At 36.0% G+C, this 20957-nt stretch overlaps 1 protein-coding gene across 2 annotated transcripts in view; it reads right to left on the bottom strand.

Annotated features, from left to right (window-relative positions):
* Positions 1-20957, bottom strand: part of CSF2RB (colony stimulating factor 2 receptor subunit beta) — a 42179-nt gene that overhangs the window by 14313 nt on the left and 6909 nt on the right. For both annotated transcript variants that reach the window (XM_087968348.1, XM_026693303.2), the window contains 8 exons: positions 14434-14597; positions 11465-11625; positions 10253-10424; positions 4337-4469; positions 4066-4235; positions 2413-2558; positions 2149-2308; positions 1379-1469 (listed from right to left, as the gene is read on the bottom strand). In XM_087968348.1, coding sequence (XP_087824474.1) covers positions 1379-1469; positions 2149-2308; positions 2413-2558; positions 4066-4235; positions 4337-4469; positions 10253-10424; positions 11465-11625; positions 14434-14584 — 1184 coding nt within the window. In that variant the 5' untranslated portion in view covers positions 14585-14597. The remainder of the gene's footprint in view (positions 1-1378; positions 1470-2148; positions 2309-2412; positions 2559-4065; positions 4236-4336; positions 4470-10252; positions 10425-11464; positions 11626-14433; positions 14598-20957) is intronic.

The raw sequence follows: 20957 nt of genomic DNA on the forward strand, positions 1-20957 counted from the left end.
GTCCTATACAACCAGTGCTAAAATAATTCCCAGCAAAAATAAAAAATAAAAAATGGGGAATCAAGGTAATGTTTAAATCCCGCTTGGTACAAACTGATTAGAACAACACATTGAAAAAGAATATGCTTTGTGTTGCTTGGAATTTTCACTGGAAAAGATGTAGATAGCAGTGTACACGTATTTACTCCCAAAGAGTACAGCTACTGGAACAAGACTACAGAGAACTATTCAGACCTGAGGCTGTATAATGGAAGTGAAGTCTGCAAAGACTTCACAGAGGCTTGGGACAATTGCAGATAAAGTCAATGAGGCAAAGAAAGCTCAGTTTAACCCAATTATGTCATGTTCAAAAAAATAATTCTATAAAAAATAGACATTACATTGTTGAGCAAACAGAAATGCTTAGGTTTTTTCTAAACAACATTTGCTGGGTTCAGTCAAGGGGAAAGTGATGAGATAATGGCAATAGAGTTATTTTATTTGAAACCTAATACTTAGTTACTATCCCAAAATTCAGTCAATTGTTTACTTTGCAAATTTCTGAAACCACCAATCCAAGCAGCCCTGAGATCCTTGGCTATATAGTGAAGCAACTTTCATATAATGCTTGAAATTGCCCTCAAATTCTGAAACAGCTAACTCCAGCCTAGTCCTTTCTAGATGCATTGTGACTACAATTCCTGGAATATCCAGCTAGAATTCTGTAACTTGTCATCTCAGCACATCTGAATGTAACAAATTGGGGAAGGTCACCCTACCTAACACATGAGTTAAGGGAAATGAACAGAACACTCTTAGCATAGCTGCTTGCTATTGTGGGAAGGAATCTCCCATTCAATCTTCCTTTGTTCCTAAAAATCTCAACCTCACAGCTATTTCCAGGACAAAACATAAGAAATTACACGGAAACAAAAGATAAAGAACTTGACAAAGAGGTGGAGATAGACATTCCTTTCATGATAGACAAAAGATCCTTTCTTCTGTGTTTGCCACCTCTGGCTGTAACTGTTAATTAAGCAAGAAGTCAGCTGATATGGTAAATAAGTGGAAAACCCACACAGAATCAGCAGGGTGCCTAACCATCAAGCCTCTCTTTTGGTCATCCAGCTAATCATAGTTTCCAATGAATTCCAATGAATGGGCTCTGTTTCTGTGAGGAATAAAGGACAAGATAGAAAGATAACCACTTGACAGCTATAACTCTGTTGCAAGCTTTGATTTGGGTACTTCATGTAAGCTCCCAAATCAACTATGCCTCTGCTCCAACTGACCTATCCGGTGTGTTCTTTGGATAATCTGGTCAGATTTCGAACTCAATACTTTTTTTAACCCTCCCCCTTCTGTTATGCCAACATGTTAAAATGTACACCAGACATACCTGAGAAGATATTTTTTGCAAAAGCAAATTCCCCCCATCATCAGAATGATACAGACTACTGTTATTAGCAACATACCCCAGAGAGGAAAACCTAAAACAGAATAGAGGATTAAAAGAAGAAAATCAGTTAAATGAACTATTAAAGCTAGTTTTAGGGAGAAAAGAACAAAAACAATCAGATCAGAACACAGTACAGTGTGGAATTATATCCAAGTGGGCTGCCTTTGAACATGCCTGGGAAACTATGCCATCCAAGATACAGTTCCACTTCTACTGCAAGCTGGCAAAGAGAAAATAGCTCAAGAGTTTAGGCAGGAATTTTCAGAGCTCTACCTGGAGATCTCAGGGACTGAATCTGTGATCTTTTGCATGCAATTACATAATTTGCACAGATTGTATTTATTTTTTAAATAGTTTTATAATTGCAGCTTATTTCACTGTTTTCATTATTTCTGTTCCTTAGTTCAGAGCATTTGTTTCTAAATTATTTCAGTACTTTTGATGAAAAGCAGTATTGAATTGAAGTTTTGAAATAAATAAATGAGATGTGTGCATGCACATGGACATACCACTCCATCTATAAAAGATCACACTGTGATATTGTTTTGGAAAAAATAAATCAATTTTCTACATATGGGTTTCATCACAATCAAAGTTATTCTGGGTCACAACCAAAGCCAAATGCACACATTATATTTTGTCTTCTGAAGATAACATAAACTATTTCCCGATATAGACCAAAATAAGATTAGTGTGCACTCTTAACTTACCACTGGTGGTTTGCCAGCCAAATTCCTCACTCCATTCACTCCAATAACCTTTGTAAGGTTCGTTTACTATTGTTCGCACCTTTGCTTTGTAATTTTTGCCCAGCTCCAGGAACTGTGAAGTGAAGGTAAATTCCTGGTTTGTAATGTTTTCTACTTGGGCCTGAGAGGAAGGGAAAAAAAGATAAGAGAGGAAAAAAGAAAATTACATGAGGGCAAACAGAAACATAATCTGATTGCTGTAGGAAGCAATCTATTCTCTCTTACCTCTAAAGGTTTCCCAGTTTCCCAGTATGAAATCTCATGTGTCTTTTGCAAATTAAAACTACTGATGCTTTTGGAGTGCCAGTGGAGGATGTATTTAGGACCATCAGTTACTGACATGGACAGGTTGTAAGGTGGGTCTGGCTTGACTAGAAGAAACAAAAGAATGTATCAAGAGATTCTTCAATTTAATTATTATAAGATTCTAACTCTCTTTCAGGCTCTAAATACATTACATCCTCTCTAATTCTTTCCTTCATTAGATTTTTCTGAATTTCACATTGAAGAGGAATATTCCTAATATTGGTAAGTTCTTACTTTAAAAAAAAAAACCTGAGCCAGATGATATGCTTGTAAATCTGCCTAGGTCAGATTCAATTAGTTTTTCATAACATCCCAGTATATAATTTTAATTATCCGGGAAGAGAAACTTGCCAGGGAAAAAAAACCTGACAACTTTAATTCAGCATTGTAAACATAAGAACAACATATAAGGATAGAAGAATAACATATAAGGAAGAATTAGAGTTTTACTTTCTTTCATTTGAAACTATATATATATAGTTGCATATAAATGCATATAAATGAATATATATATATATATATATATATATATATATATATATATTGTGTTTTTTACCAGAAATATGCAAATACTAGTAAATTCATATCAATAGAAAACCCGAGCAAAAGCCTTAGTCAGCTGGAACAACAATCACTCATGAAACATCCTTTGCTGCCCTCTATCATGTGCAAAAGAAACTAATTCTGAGTTTTAGACAACTTTATTAAGCTAAGTTGAAGTTCACCCATCTTCACCCTGCCAAGATTGAGAAATTCTGTTTTGGACAATTCCACAGGACAGACTGAGACAGCAAGTCTCAGGGGCTTACCGCCCTTTATATGGTTAAGTCTCCTATCCAGTCAAATGCCATTTGTGGACATTTCCTTCGTCTTTTCTGAATATGTTATCATCCTTTTGCCTGCATTCTCTCTTTTAATACTAACGCAGACCCTTTCTTTTGTGCACCCATTGAATTATTATTGTTTTGATGCTAAAACATGAAAGCAAAAAACAACAGGATGCCTGCATTCCTTTATCCATTATATTGTTATTAAAAGTTTTGTACTTTGTACTAATGATGAACATCTTATAGACAAGGTTTATAAAAGGCTGCTACAGTTGAACTTACAAAGTAAATATGTTAAACATTGCAATGGGGATATGAGAAGCTGCCAGGTAAACTTCTGAGGACAAACTTGAACATGGATTATTCACAATCTTAATCTAGTCTCTACTTCATACAGTACATGCCACAGTAGTCAGTTAGATGATTATTGTTTTGATTACATTAACTCCCATCTTTATTGTGGAGTTCAACTCAAAGTATGTGAGATGTTTAAAGACTAGTCATTTAGGCACTGATAAAACCCAGGGTTGTTTAATTTCAGTGAAGTTGTGAGATTGTGTCTTCAGGCTATACCTAAATCCTCCTTAATCTGCTAGACATATCCTAGAGAAGATCATAAGAGTACAATCCATTTTCTCTGCATGTTTGCTTTTTTATGACTCTGTATTGGTTATAATCCAAATAAGAGAATCAAGAATTACAGGAATCAGCACATGTTTCTGTGAAATTCTCTAAAAAGACTTACTGTTCAGATACATCTCAATATCTTTTGCTTCTTCTTTTGGTATCACACGAACAAAATATTGGCTTTGCTTGTTGGGATTAGTGACATTGATCTCGCAGCTTTGCAATACATAATAAGTGGCATTATGGCTTATAAGGGGTACTTGATAGATTTCAGAGCATTCCATCTCTCTGCATATAAATGAACACGACAGAGAGAACTTTTAAATACATATATTAAATTAAAAAGTAAGTCATTTGGGAAAATATTTGATTTAAAGTTAGTTTCTTACTCTGATCCAGGTTTGTCTTTGTAAAAGAGTGTGAACAAAATAGAATTGCTGACTTCTTGTCTCACCTCCCAACTGCATTTGAGACGATCAATTCCATTAAAATAACATTGAAGATTCTTGTGCACAGCATCATCTGACAGAGAAAGCAGAATTACATTTATTGGAATTGTGCAAAATGTGACAACAATAAGAAGGAAGAATTTGATAGAGAACATTGCTGAAATGAAAATGGGGAAAAAAAGGTACAGGTTTCCCCTCTCCAGTTGTGTCCATCTCTAGGGGGCAATCTCAGTTTCCGATCCAAGAGACCCAACATTGTCCGAAGAGGCTTCTGTAATCGTGGCCAGCACACAAAATAGCTATCCATTTATGTCAGGATTTTTAAAAGAATGTATTCAGTATAATGTATATAGTGTATATAATACAGTGAAAAAAGTTCTTATTTTTTGACAAAAACAGAATGTCTTTGTTCTAGAAGACACCAATACGTCCACTAACATCAAGTCCTCATTAATGTTTTAAAACCTATGAACAAGTAGATGTTTCTCGTAACCACAATTTACGCCTCACAAAAGGTGAATATCATAATTAATAGAGAATATACACGCTCAATAAAAATAGAGAAAGGAGTTAGGCAGGATGTCCATTATCTCCCCTGCTCTTCATACTACCTTTGGAAACACTGCTTACATGAATTAGGCAGAACCCAGGAATAAAGGGGTTAAAGATTAAGAAAGACGAATATAAATTGCAGTCATTCGCAGATGATATGGTCTTTTTCACAGAGGACCCAATTGAAGTAGGTCAGGAACTGTTGAAAGAGTTAGATCAATTTGGGAAAGTCACAGGACTCAAAATTAACAGGGAAAAAATGAAATTAATAACCAAAAACTTAACAGGAAAACAGAAATCAGAATTGGAAAAGGCAATGGGATTACAGGTGGTAAAGAAAATTAAATACTTAGGAATATGGCTGACGGCTCATTGTAAGACACTAATGGAAAATAACTATAACAAACTACTACAACAGGTTAAAAAAGACCTAGAGCTATGGGTTAAATTGCAACTCTCCCTATTAGGGAGGATTGCCACTATTAAAATTCTCCCTAAATTTATTTATTTGTTCCAGACAATACCAATAAAAATACATAAAAACTACTTTGTGGAACTCAATAGGATAATTGCAAAATTTATTTGGCAAGGAAAAAAACCAAGAATAAATTTAAAAGCAATGCAAGATATGAAGAGCAGGGGGAGTATGTCACTCTCAAATTGGGAACTACAAGCGCAGCCTCCTTACTATGGCTGAAAGAATAGGTAAATTTATCGAATAAAAGAATATTATTTCTAGAAGGCCATGATTTACAGAGGGGGTGGCATGCGTTCTTATGGGACACAGGGAAAACCAAACAGAATTACTTCCACAGACATGTAATTAGAGACTCTTTATTGGCTAATTGGAATAAAATAAAGAAAAAACACTATCTAAAGATCCCGATTTGGATCTCAACGATGGAGGCGATGATACATCCAAACAATCTGGATCTTAACAAGATGATAAAATACAAAGACCTACTGGATGCACAAGGAACTTTAAAATCATGGCAAGATCTCCAAGAACAAGGGCTACAAATTGACCAGTGGGCTTACCTCCAAATACAAAATAGATATAGACAGGATAAGAAAGCTTTTGGAATTTACAGTAAGCCACAACAATTAGATAAAATCTTACTAGGTTCAGACAAAAAAAAATATAACCAAATTTTACAACTACCTATTAGAGATTGAACTAGAGGAGGAAGTAGTCAAAGGCAATATGATAGCTTGGAGTAGAAATATTTTATTTATTTATTTATTTATTTGATTTCCAATTGTTTACAAGATAATAAGTATAAGTGTATACATAGTTGTGAATACATGAAATGGGTACATATAAGAAAATAAAAGAAGAATAAGAGAAACAATAGGACAGGGATAGGCATGTTGGCGCTTATTGCCATAAGGACGTAGCATCACCTTAATAGAATGGGAAAAGGTCTGGATCAGGAATAATAAAATCACAAAATCGGCAACATATAAAGAAAATGCCTATAAAATGTTCTACACATGGCATCTCTCTCCTTTGAGATTAGCAAAGATGTCTCCTAACATGAATCTGAATTGCTGGAAATGTAAAAAGAAACACGGAACATTCTACCATATGTGGTGGTCTTATACAGAAGCCCAAAGATACTGGCGGAGAATCAAAAAATGGTTGGAGGAAATAACGGCTGAGCAGATTGAATTAAAACCAGAATTCTTCCTATTCGGGATATTCAATAGACAACTCCCCCAAAAAAGCCAAATACATAATATTACACATACTTACTGCAGCTAGATTAGCTTTTGCACAATGTTGGAAACAAGCCTATATTCCAACAGAGGAAATTACTATTCAGAAAATAGTAAGCTGTGCAGAAATGGATAAATTTACCCTAGCACTTAAGGATAAAGAATCATCAGAATATTACAAGAGTTGGGAATGTTGGGATGATTGGATAGAACAAAGATAGATAATATAATAGCAAACATTATTAAACCGTAAAGGAGGTAGTATCTATATACTCGCATTAAGATTTAATTATAAATATGACACCAATAATGATAACAAATAAGGAACCACAAACTGTCGATAATGGAAATGCCTTTTATTCATTTTTTTCTCTTTTTCTATGTTGTGTATGTGTTTGTTCATTTATTTTAATTGTATATTCAATAAAGTTTGCTTTTAAAAAAAGAACAAGTAGATGTTTCAGTTCTAGCAAAGATTCAAACTAAGATGGACTTTTAGGGTGTAAGTAAGACATATAGAATAAAACACAATAACTATTGTGTTGAAAAATTATCCTGTAGCAGTTCTCACTTGATTGAAGGAAGATAATTTGCTTTCAGGGATTTCTTTCTTTCTTTCAAAGAAGAGAAACACTTTGATGAAATGATCACAGGTGGGGTATCTGCTGTTCTTGCATCTAGTTAGTTACAAGGTGGGTAAAAGATGTTTCTGTGTATATAAGAATGGTGCTTCTTTTTCTGGCAGTCTGTGCAGTTTTTGATTTAGCACAACCAAAACCCAAGGGAAGATACTATGAAGGAACTCTTATACAATAGAGACAAAGACATTCAAAGAAACATGTAAAAAGATGGACAATACCAGCAATGAAATGTTTGCCAATTTCAACCATAAATCAAGCTCAAGAACAGCCCCCAAACAAAATAATCAAGTACTCTGAGAATAAGGAGGCAAAACAGAAGCCCTGAGGAAACAGCCCTTTGAGAAACGGCAAGCTTTCAACATAACATTGACACACATGAACAAAACCACACTAGTAACTGTTGCTGCCTTATAATTTGTACAAAGTCAAGAATCTTTTTCTTGTGATTCTTGAATGTTCACCTTAAAGTTCAGCTGAGACTCACCTGGGTCACTCTGACCATTTTCTGATCTAACCTGGCCTCAGGGGTCTCTCAGCATGGACCTGTTTCAAGTGGCCACCAGCCAATATCTCCCTCTCATGGGCTGTTTCCTTGACAAGAGAGGCTTCTGTTTTGCCTCCTTATTCTCAGAATACTTGATTATTTCGTTTGAGTGCTGTTTCTGGTTAGTAGTTGAACACAAATTTGTCATTGGTTGCCAAGGAACTTCATTCCACTACCCTATTGTCCATTTTTTTATCCTAAAAATATTTCATCCTTTCACGAAAAGAAAGGAAAATGTTTTTTGTAGTTGTTTCTGTATTTCTCAGGGTTGCAAAGCTCTCCTGCCAACTGATCAGATTCTAATGCAATAGCAATTTTGCTTCAATGCCCCTTGATAAAGGAGCCAATTCCTCTCCCATGGACAGACAAAACACCCATCAGAGTTATCCCATGGACAGACAAAACACCCATCAGAAGCAAACTTGAAATTGCTGTTCACTATTAGTTAAAAATAAAAAATTTATTGGAACATTCTTCACTGACTACCCACCAGTAACAATGTCACCTAAACACAAAGGATCTCATCTCATAACTGATGTGGAACTGAAGCTTTTTGGAATATCTCTCCAATGGCCTATTGCATCTGTAGCCGGCTTTCTGTAGTATTCGTGATTTAAACGTCACTGCTAAACTTAGCCTTAGTACATTTCCCTAATCAACTTTTAAAGCCATCTGAACATATACAAAACTAACAACTATCACTACTACTTGTGAGACAGAATCCACAAATGCTTTGTGTATCATGCCTTGGAGAAGAATCTAATGAACAGCTGCATGTAATGAATAAGTACCATTTCAATAATCTGCATGTAATGTATGTAATGAATAAGTACCATTTCCCTAGCTAGGGAAAGCTTTATTAGAAATGCCAGTTAGTTAAAAGAGAGAGAAAGAGAATGAGAAAGTAGAAAGACAGTAGTTGATAAGTTGGTGAACTCTTCTTCCTATGCTGAAAGGTTTGAAGTTCCAAAAGGTATCTTGAAATGGCCTTTCAAGATTCACTGCTCACTTGGAAAATCTTAAGAGTTCATTTTGGATTAGTTCTAAGTGTAATAGAATTAATTATTACAAACCCAAACAAAAAGGAAATTATTGTCAACCATTGTCTTTATCTCTTTTCCTTGACTAAAATAAATTGACTTGAAGCTCTCTTGAAAACCATAATGTAAAAATTTGATCAAGTAGCCACCCTTCTTGCTCTGTGAACTTTTCATATTGGATTTTTAAAAATGGGAAGAGGAGTCTGGCTGTCACTTTGTTAATGAAGCCTCATTGATATCCATTGAAAAGGATAAAACTTCCTTCCCTCAAAACGACGCTATAGAGCACTGCACACCAGAACAACTAGACACAAGGACACTTTTTCCCCCAAATGCCATCACTCTGCTAAACAAATAATTCCTTCAACACTGTCCAACTATTTACAAAGTGTACACTATTATTACTGTTAATCTTCTCATCACTCCTTATCACCCATCCCCTCCCACTTGTGACTGTATGACTGTAACTTTGTCACTTTTTATCCTTACAATTTATATTGACTGTTTCCTGGTATGATTTGATTGCTTATTGTACCTGATGACTATTATTAAGTGTTGTACCTGATGATTCTTGACTCTTGACAAATGTATCTTTTCTTTTATGTATACTGAGAGCATTTGCACCAAGACAAATTCCTTGTGTGTCCAATCACACTTGGCCAATAAAGAATTCTATTCTATTCTATTCTATTCTATTCTATTCTATTCTATTCTATTCTATTCTATTCTATTCTATTCTATTCTATTCTATTCTATTCTATTCTATTCAAGTGGAACAAAAAAGGTTGTGGTAGCAACATTTACTGTATTCAACCACTTCCTTTGATTGACAAAGGATCTGGAGTAACTCACTGCCGGTGTTACAAAAAGTGTGTGACATCAGTTTCTTGCATTAAATGTTTTTTCACATGAAGTTTCATGTTGCTTAAGTTAACTTAAGTTTTAGTCTCTTCTATGTCAATTCTTCTAGATAACTTCCTTTTCTAAAACTATGCATCCTATTGTTGACACACAAGCAGTTTGAGAAGAGTCACTAAAGATGCTCATGTGGTTAAATTTTTCAAATCATAATCGCCATACATTGCAGTAGTTGGCCTAAATTTTATTTATTTATTTATTTTTGTTTATTTATTTATTTTGTCAAACACAATATAATAGAAATAAGAATAAACATAAGTATAAATACATGAAATAGGTACTATTAATTGGAGGCAATAGGTCAGGGACAGTAGGCACGATTATGTACTTATTCAATTGGTCGGGATCCTTTCCAGAAATTTAAAGCATTTGCAAACATCAAATTTTCATATATTTTTTCTCAGCCAGTAGTCACACAAAGTTCTCTTGTTTTTCAACTTACTTTCTGGTGTTTGCCAAGTAACCACTGGACTCCAGTCACTATAACGGCCAGCAAATCCACTGTCTGGACTTGGCTTGCTTCTAACCCTGGCAATATACCTGCTGCCAGGCACAAGGCTACTGTGTCGGAGACAATAATGAGACTTATTTGACACCAATACAGAGGAAGATTCCTAGAGTGTATAAGGAGAGAGATTGGTATGAAAATATGGGAAAAAAATAAACACATTTATGTGTTCTAGGAAAAGAAACACTCTAAACTTATTTTTTATTTAATGCAATGAGTTCCTTTTTCAAATATTGGGTATTAAATATCTTAGAACATCTAATTTATGTGATGGAAAATTATGGAAAATTGTAATAATATTGGGTGGGAATATTTGTTTCTCTTCTTAACTACAGTAATTTTATGGGTAAGCTGCCCAGAGTCATGTTTGTAGATGGATGGTTATAAACATTTAATGACTAAATGAACAAAATTAATTTTCTCCTCCCATTATTTTTGGGAATATAAATAAATGGGGGGGGGGGTATTTTAAAAAATAAAATGTTTGTATTTAAGTTTACAAGAGGTTTTCTGTACTTATTTTATATTGGCTTCTTTTTAAAAATAAATTGTGCACTATAGTTCATCCTGACCTTATTGAATGTTGATAGCCCAGTGTTAGGGGTCCAGGGTCTACTTGGGTCTTCCCCAACTTGGTTGGGGAACCAACTACTACTTACAAACACCAGATTGTGGCTTGTCTATATTAAAAATAAACTTCATAAATACAGCCATCTTCGGTTTCTGATTAATCTACTCATGTAGTTTTAGGATTCATCTCTGTTCATAGCCTGATCAGATAGATTATTTATTTGGCAAACTTTTAAAAGATCAAAGTTCAAAGAGATTAGGGATTCTGGGCTATCAGGAAGGAAGGAAGGAAGGAAGGAAGGAAGGAAGGAAGGAAGGAAGGAAGGAAGGAAGGGAGGGAGGGAGGGGAGGGGGGGGGGAGGGAGGGAGGGAGGGAGGAAGGAAGGAAGGAAGATGTCATAAGATATGGGTTTGTTTTTAAATTACAGATGAATACATCCATTCTATAGACTCCGTTCAAAATTTAATTTATTTTTGATGTGGAGGACATTCACTGCTTACTTCTAGTTTCCTAATATATTGTAAATATAAACAGAATCACTGTAGCTATGTGATTATAATGATTGCTATAGATACCTCCCAAAGTTCCCAAGTTCTTTTATAGCTTATTTCAAAATCCAGGGGAAGGCTTTGCAACAAGTGATTTCTGTTTGTTCCTCCACCTGCTTTCCATTCTAGTAGGAAATCACATTCTTCTGTGGCAGTGACATTTAATTTCTCAGGTGGCAGAAGCTGAACTAAAGAAAAAATGGAGGAAAGGCATAAGTTAATTCTTGCCCATATAAAAGTCACATATAGAAGGCCAATATTTTGCCCTTAAATGGTTGTATGAAAAACAAATGTCACTAGGAAAAACTTCTTATCTGTAAATATAGGGTGCTGTCATCAAATCTCAGTTTTCTGTACATTTACACCAGCATATCAAGAATTTTATCTAACCTGATTCCCCCCAGTTGGGTTTGATTTCAGTTCTGATTACAATATGACCAATAGTCATGCTTGATGATAATTATGGGAGTGTCAATGAAATATATCCGGAAGGCATTACTTAGGGAAGGCAATATTTAATGCAATAAAAATATCACTGTCATAGTCAGAAAAATGAGTAAGAAGCTAGACGGAACAGTCAAAATCTTTGATTGTCAGATCATTGATAACTTTTCTGCATGTTCCATATAGCAATCTGGAGAAAGAAAAAAAGAGACTAACAATGCAAGCTCGGAATGCCATCTAATCCCATGGATCAAGTGATGAAAAAAACGGGTGTCAGTCTCCAACTTGATCATAGGAAAGCATCTGGTTAAATAAAGAGGATAGTAAGCTTCTCACAAATACTGTCAGGTCCTAGAAACCAGATCTGCATGTGAAAGGTTCAAGCTGATCCACCTATAGTACAAAAATTTCCCCAGAATGCTCATCTTCCCTTGGAACAAACAGTAAGATTTCATGGAAATTGGGGAGGAGGGGCAAGAGGAGAGGGTGAGCCCTAGTTCTCTTGTGGCTACACAATGACTCAAGGCTAACTACCCACTTGATCCCTCCTCCTCACCCACAATAGCCCTCTTCCAAATTAGTCGTGAGTGGCATGAGGGGGAGAAACCTCACAAAGTAAGACCTAGGACTGGGCTTCCACTTGCATTTGCTCCAAATGGAAGCAAGCAAAGTTGGTACGACTATTTCAGATTCCATGGAACTCCTTGTCTAACTAACTCATTCCAGATGTTGTGCAGACCCTGCCTGAACTTGTCTATCAAAGCTGTTTCATTCCAATCTGCATCTGCTGCCAAAAACTTGAAATCGGCTATGTAAAGCCTTACCCTTCTGTTGCCTTGTCTGAGCTGCCAAATGTTGCAGCTGGCTCTTGCAACTCTTATCAGGTCTCCAAAATGACCCCTGAATCTGTCCATAAAGTTCTGGTAATTGTCCATGACTCAGTTTTTCATTCTATGATTGGCAGGACTCACTTAGCTGCCAATTCCTGTAACTAGCTTAACACAAAAGACACTCTTGTGTGCTCTGTAGGGAATGCTGCAGGTTGGGTTCCCATAAGCAACTCACACTGAGCAATTAAGGTTCTTATCTTGTCTGTTTTTCCCCCAAATCTCTCTGACAAGCCTCCATGGTAACCCAGCAAAATTAGCTATGCAGGTGGAACTGCGGAGGAGTAGCCATTGCTGCCAGGAGCAGGGCATTCTGGACTTGGTGCTGAATCAACTGAAGCATCATGGCCACTAAGTTCCTGGCTTCGTCTCCATCCCCTTCTGAGGCTGTAGAAAGGCATCCATCGCATTAGGAGCCAACCTAGCAGCTGCTTGTGAGTCCAAGACCATCAAGGTAAACTTTCCCCTTTCTTCAGGAGTGAGAGATGCGAGTCAGGTGATTAATGGCAGGCCCAAGCCACCAGATCCACACATGAAAGGTTGAAGGTGACTTTCATTGTGTTCTACCTATAGTAGAAGAAACTCTCCAGAATGCTAACTTTCCCTTAGAAACAAATAGTTAAAGTTCCATGGAACCTAGGGAGTGGGGCAGTTCTAGGTTTCCAATAACTCAAGGCTAACTCCCACTTGATCCCTCCTCCTTCCCTATCTGGGAATTTCCCAACAGTATAGTGCACAACACCAAGGTAGCTCTGAGAGAAATGAGTGGAGAAGCTTAGGTCTACAATTCATCTGGATAGAGCACCATTGTGCTTAGCAGTCAGTTTTAAGTGTCTACATCGGTAGTCCTCGACTTACAACAATTTATGTAGTGACCATTTGAAGTTACAATAGCACTGAAAAAAGTCTTGACCATTTTTTGCACTTATGACCATTGCAGCATCTGCATGGTCATGTGATCAAAATTCAGATGCTTGGCAACTGACTCATATTTATAATGGTTGCAGGGTTACTTGGGGTCATATGGATCACCTTTTGCGACCTTGCTGAGAAGCAAAGTCAATGGAGAAGTCATTTTTTAGCTGTATTATTAACTTAACAACTGGCGTGATCACTTAACAACTGTGGCAAGAAAGATCGTAAAATGGGACAAACCTCACTTAACAAATGTTTCACTTAGCAAAAGAAAGGTTGGGCTCAATTGTGGTGATAAGTCGAGGACTATCTGTACCTAATTCTTGGAATATAAGATGTGGGTTCTAGTTTGTGATTTTTTTACCATGCTACCTAACAACTAAGCTCGCAAGAAAAAGTCCCTTGACTGTGATGTTTTAGTTCAGGGCTGTCAAACTCCCGGCCCACAGATCAGATGCATCACACTCTGGCCACGCCCATGCCTGGTTTAGCAAAGCGGGGGAAGTCTTGATATGTCACGTGATGCCACCATGACGACATGAGTTTGACACCCCTGTTATAGTTGGTGATCATTCTGAAGTTGCTGTACTTCAAAGTAGTCCCAGAAACTACCTTTTCATCAGGTGTTCAGGGTAGTCCCCTTTTAAAATTGTTTCAAATTACTTGAGCAGGAAAATTGGTCAGAGGGTCTCCACCTGATTAGAGGAAGGTGGACACAGAATATTTTCACATGAATATGCAGATACATACTGTTCTTGAAGAGGTCAACATTCAGTTGGATTTCCAACTTCCGATCAGGTTTGAAAATGAACGTATTAATCAGCATGGAATTGAAATTGGTTTCATTCCTCCTACAGTGCCAATGTATCTCAGCGTCTATTTTCTGGCTATTGCAGATCATCTTTGTGAGGTTTCTGAAAGCAACAGAGCTTGGTTTTATTGGGGGGTGGGAAAGCAACAATTTTTTACATTAACAATATGAATAATTCCATAATTAAGTCAATACCTTTATTATACTAACAAAGTTAATAAAGAAATGTGCATGCTTTCACATTCTCCATAATTCTTCCATCAAGCCAGACAGCATAAAATAGTTGTGGTTTGGACCATGGGATAAGGAATATAATAAACAATTACAGTATATAATAAATATATATAATATATATATATATATATATATATATATATATATATATATATATATATATATATATATATATATATATATATATATATATATATATAATAAACACTTATAGTAAACAATTACACAAGAGAATAATTACTGATGTGGATCAATCCCTTACAGTTTAGCTTTTACCAACTTCTAGGAAAACTGTCATAGATATTCCTGGTTTCCATATGTGAAACGTTACATCGCCATAAGACCATCCACTCCTCTTTCACCCTCCTTTTTCCCTCTTCCCTGGCAGATTGGAAAACAGTTCCTCTTTCAGAGTAACAGGCAGAAGACAGTAGTTGAAACACCACTTCTTCATTTTCTTAAAAAGAACAAAAGGGCAGATGGTGTCCACTTCTTCATTGCTAATGAACTATATTTTCTCATCTCCACAATAGGGAACTTCAACTTGTATTTCCTCAAACTATAAATAATATGTGGTGAAGGAAGCATGATTGCATACACTGTCAGGATCACATGTACATATTCATTGGAAAACCCACACATGTTTCCTAGTATGATTTAGTTGCTTATTGTACCCTATGACTATCATTAAGTGTTATAGCTTATGATTCTTGATGAATGTATCTTTTCTTTTATGTATACTGAGAGTATTTGCACCAAGACAAATTCATTGTGTGTCTAACTACACTTGGCCAATAAAGAATTCTATTCTATTCTATTCTATTCTATTCTATTCTATTCTATTCTATTCTATTCTATTCTATTCTATTCTATTCTATTCTATTCTATTCTATTCTATTCAAGTGGAACAAAAAAGGTTGTGGTAGCAACATTTACTGTATTCAACCACTTCCTTTGATTGACAAAGGATCTGGAGTAACTCACTGCCGGTGTTACAAGAAGTGTGTGACATCAGTTTCTTGCATCCATGATGTAGAGAGAGCTAGATGAACAAGATTTCTAATCATCCAGAAAGAACTAAACACAACACTTCAGTTTAGGTAAATGCTTTGATTGGACCACAATCAATCTGTTCAACACAATATTCAATATAACTGCTGGTTTTACCACCACCACCCAATTTTAAACATTTTTTAGTGTTGTACAGCATTGAGACAATATTTCTTCCTTGTGCAACTGGTGTCAGAGCCTTTTATTTCTCTTTGCCTGGTAGAGTTAGCCCATTGTGTCTTCAGGTGAAGGAGAAGGGATCAAGCCAGTCATTGAGAACAGCAAAACCTCTCGTCCGAGGTCTTTCTCTTTCTCTCAAGGAAATGTTGGAAAGGGGAAAGTTGTTGAAGATTTAAAATTCTTAAAATGGATTTACAATGGAAACAAGAAGTTTTTCTTTTGGGATTATTACATAATGTTATGGGGGGAAATGGGGCTTTGTTATATATATTGAAGGCAGCAAGAACCATATATGCTCAAAAAAGGAAAGAGGCATAGATTCCCAGAACAGAAGAATGGATTGAAAAGATGGTGGAACTGGTGGAGATGGCATAGTTAATTGCATTCATTAGGGATAAGATAAGAATGTAAATAGTTTTGTTTCCACTTGCTTCTGGACTTTCTCTTTGAAAGAGAGAAAATATGACATTTGATTTTGGGTTTTGACAACTAAGTAGGTCATGGTTATAGGAATGTCTAGTGTTTACTATTTTAGTAAAATGTGATGTTATAACTGCATTATGTATCTTAATCAGTGGTGGGATTCAACTTTTTTTACTACTGGTTCTGTGGGTGTGGCTTGGTGGGCGTGGCAGGGGAAGGATACTGTAAAATCTCCAGTCAGAGGTGGTATTTGCCAGTTCTCCAAACTACTCAAAATTTCCGCTACTGGTTCTCCAGAACTGGTCAGAACCTGCTGAATACCACCTGTGATCTTAATGCACCAAAAGAAATTGGAAGTCATTGCTTTTTGTTTCCTTCTTTTCTTTTCTTTCCTCAGTTTATTCACTCTTCCTCTTTTCTTTCCCCCTTTCCATTTTCCCCATTGCCTTTATTTCTATTTGTATTTTACATTAAGAAAAAAAATAGTAAAAATGTTTTTTTTTTTTAAAGGAAAGAAAACCCAGTCCAAACATTTGGGATTCATTAGCTTAGGGAAAAAATGATTAGGCTGGAGAATTATTGGGCTTTATTAAATGATGCATGTTTAAGAGTAAATGAATAGGGATGACTATGATTAACCAGTGAAGAGATTTAGAATAAATAAGAAAAAACACTTCTTTATGCAGCACATAAATAAAAATTATGGAATTCATTACCAAAAACTGAGATAATAGCCAATAATGGCTTTGAAATGGCATTAGATAAATTTGTGACAGAAAGTTCCAGCAAGTCTTGGGAACAGCTATGTCTCCCTCTCCTGCTTGAAAACACCCCAAAGATATCTGACTAACTATTGAGGGAAAGGAAAAGCTGGATTCATGAACTCTGGCCTAATTCAGCAAGCTTTGATCTCATGTTCTTACATACCTCTTTTGAGTAGCTACTGGAGAGATAGGAGAAGTACTTCGTACCATCAGTTCCTCCAAAATCAATAGCACTCCTTAGTTCAAAGATGTCTCCCAATATAGATTACTCATTAAGGGGAGAGCAATGAGAAAGAAGCACTTTGTCTGAAATCAGCCTTAGAGCTTTCTTCACTTTCATCTGACTGCAGCACAAACATTTCCCAACCGTCTCTTTTCCTCATGATGTTCTCCTTCAACTGACTCCCAGCCCTTGCCTGAATTAGTCTGCAGTCATCCTGAACTGTACCAATTTGCAGTGCAGGTACTCCTTGATTTATGACCATAATTGAGCCCAAACAGAGCCCTTTCTGTTGTTAAATGAGACATTTGTTAAGTGGGTTTTGCCCCATTTTGCGACCTTTCTTGCCACAGCTGTTAACTGAATCACTGTAATTGTTAAGTTAGTAACAAGGTTGCTAAGTGAATCTGGCTTCCTCATTGACTTTTGCCTTCAGAAGGCGACAAAAGGTGATCCATATGACGCCAGGTAACCCTGCAACCATCATAAATAGGAGTCAGTTGCCAAGCATCTAAATTTTGATCACATGACCATGGAGATGCTTCAATGGTTGTAAATGTGAAAAATGGTCACAAATCACATTTTTCACCGTCATTGTAACTTTGAATGGTCATTAAAAGAACTGTTGTAAGTCGAGGATTATCTGCATTGTTCCTCCACTTACCCCAACACTGAATTTGCTATGGATTTACTATGACACACTTTCCTCACCATTGCAATAGCCATAGCAATAGTACTTAGACTTATATATTGCTCCACAGTGCTTTACAACACTCTTGTGAGTGATTTACAAGGTTAGCATGTTGGCCCTAACAATCTGGCACTGCATTTTACCAGCCTCGGAAGGATAGAAGGCTGACTCAACCTCGAGCCTCGTCAGGATCAAACTCTAGACTGTGGGCAGAGTTAGCCTGCAATACTGTGTTCTAACCACTGTGCCACCAGGGCTCCTTCCTCACCATACTGTTGATAGCATAGCCTGGTAAACCCAAGGAATAGTATCAACTATTATTACAGTAGTAATTTTTTTACTGGTATAGGCATGCTCTTTTCCCGCCAATCCATAGATGGAATCTTCCAAGTCCATTGTCTTTGGGCAGCAGGAAAATCTAGTTGTTTCCCACAGGCTTTCCTTCAGTACCTTTCAGATTTCTGACCCCACCCTCAGTTTGGATTCCTGGATCAGCCTGAATAACAGCTTACTAGCAATCAGGCTGGACAAATTGCAGATAAAGCGAGAGCAAGAGAGTTTATTTATTTATGTATTTGTTTGTTTTGTCAAGCATTTTTTAGATAACAGATATAATTAGGAACATGATTATGAGTACATGAAATGGGTAAAAATAAAAGAGGACATTACGCACGTTGGTGCTCTTATGCATGCCCCTTACAATGGGTTGAGGGCTTCCAGTTTGAGTTTCTTCGGCAACAGACCGAAATCCGCAATTGTGCACAGTTTTGATCTGTGCTCACTACTGGAGCGCCCCAAGCCGGCTGATTTTGGGGCTAAGCCACCCCATAGAGGTGGTGAAGAGGGCAGAGATTACCAGCAGGGTCGAGGAGAGTCGCATCTCTCCTCCCCAGATGGCCTTACTCCCTTTCCTGAAGGCGGTTGCAGCAGTGGTCAGAAATGGCCACCTCAAAGAAGAACTTGACCAGAAAAAAATGTTCAGGAGGAAGATAAGAAGAGAAATTTGGCTGACCGGGTCAAACTGAAAAAGCAACAATATAAGGTACCCTGGAATTTGAATTATAAAGAATAACATTGCTCCCAAAGAAGACTTTGAAGTGGCGAATGAGAGAGGGAAGGGAAAGGATTTGGGTTTTTTTTTCTTTTCTTCCCTATATTGACAACTAAGAGATTTAAGCAAGAAATAGGCAAAATCTACTTTGACATTAACAGGTATTTAAGCTGAAAGTAAAATGTCAAAGGAACATTTTCTGGATTCTCAAAAACTTTTAAAAGAAGGAAAAAACAAAAGGTCTGGAAAAATGGAGGAGACCACCTGGAAGTGAAAGGAATTAACAGTGAAACTTTAACAAGATTCCTAAAAGATACATTTTAACTGAAACTTTGTAACAAAATAATAGAACCCCAGGAAGAGAAAGTGGAAAAAAGAAGCAAGAAGAAACAGCTTTGGATTATTTGGATTACTTGGTGATTTTTGGATTTTGGGCTATTGGCTTTAAAGGACTAAAATTAATTGGGTGATTGTTTAAAAGTTTTTAAAATGGTATCACTCTTGGAAGAATTGAGAATGGAACTTAAAAAACAGAAAGAAGATGCACAAGAAGGAAGAAGTTCTTTTGGCTTCGTATTTCAATTTTTAGAAATGGAGATCCAGAACTATGAAAAACAACAAGAAATGCCTGTAGAACAAGAAGGGCGGGACAAAGAAGAAGGCATCTTCAATGACCAAGTATTTCTATGCGGGGAAAAGAAAGGAAAGGGGGGAAAGAGAGTGAAAAATTTAAAATTTGAAAAAACAACCCCCAAAAAGAATAGTTTGAAAAGTAATTACAATATTAGGAAGAAACAGAAGAGAGGATTACTGAAGAGAGAATCAGAATTAGAGAGAGAAGGGATCAAAAAGGGAAGGGAGAAGAAGAGGGGGAAGAGGGAAAGGAAAAGAAATTATAAAGGACAGAAACAGGACATAGAGAAACAGGGAAAACGTACAAGGATTAAGGGTATAAACCTATTTAGAAGACACAGAGATAATGGGTGAAAACTTAATTGAAAGGGGGATTCTGTAAGGGTACATAAGATAGTATTGTTATATTAGAAATAGAAATGAACTTTGAAAATATGAAACAAGTGTGATTAAAATGATAGATAAAATACTCATTGTAATGTAATGGAATGTTTAATAAATAAATGAAATAAAGAGAATGAGAGAATGAAATTAGGAAAGGAGGGGAACATTTTAATTATTATTAATGTGTTATAAAAATTTAAGTGAAGAGGAATATGAAAGAAATATGAAAAAATTATGGAAATATTATAAGTGTTCCTAGAAGTATAATATCCTATTGAAAAGAAATGTTAAAGATGTTAAAGATTATAACTAACATTAATGATAGAGCTGGATTGGAATAGAATAAGTATTTTATTTATTATTGTTATATATATACTTTCTCGTTAAGAACTTAGTGCGTATTTTAAGAATGTACCAAGCAGAATTCAACTGGAAGTTATGTGTTATACTGAATGTTATAATTGTAAAGGCATAAATTGAAGTTTAAATAAGAGTTGAAGGGATAAAAATTAAAAGATGCAAAGGTGTCATACTCCAATCAGTAACTACAGGGGAAAATTTTGTTTAATGAGAAAAGAAAATATGAAATTGAAACAGAACAGACAAAAGTATAAATATAATGATTAGAATGATATTGAGACTTAGAAAAAGATATATATAATTGAATTTAGAAAGGAATGGAATAAGTAAAAGTAAGATTAAGAAAACTAAGGGAAGGGAAAAATTATTGAGAAAATGTTAAAATAGTAATAAGATATGGAATAGAACACAAAGATGAATATGAAATTGAATTTGTGTCTGTATGGAGAAGTGATAACTCGGGATCATGCTAT

Source organism: Notechis scutatus, chromosome 6, assembly GCF_049901735.1.
Source record: "Notechis scutatus isolate UNSWTSFEM ecotype Mainland chromosome 6, rNotScu1.2, whole genome shotgun sequence".
NCBI lineage: Eukaryota > Metazoa > Chordata > Lepidosauria > Squamata > Elapidae > Notechis > Notechis scutatus.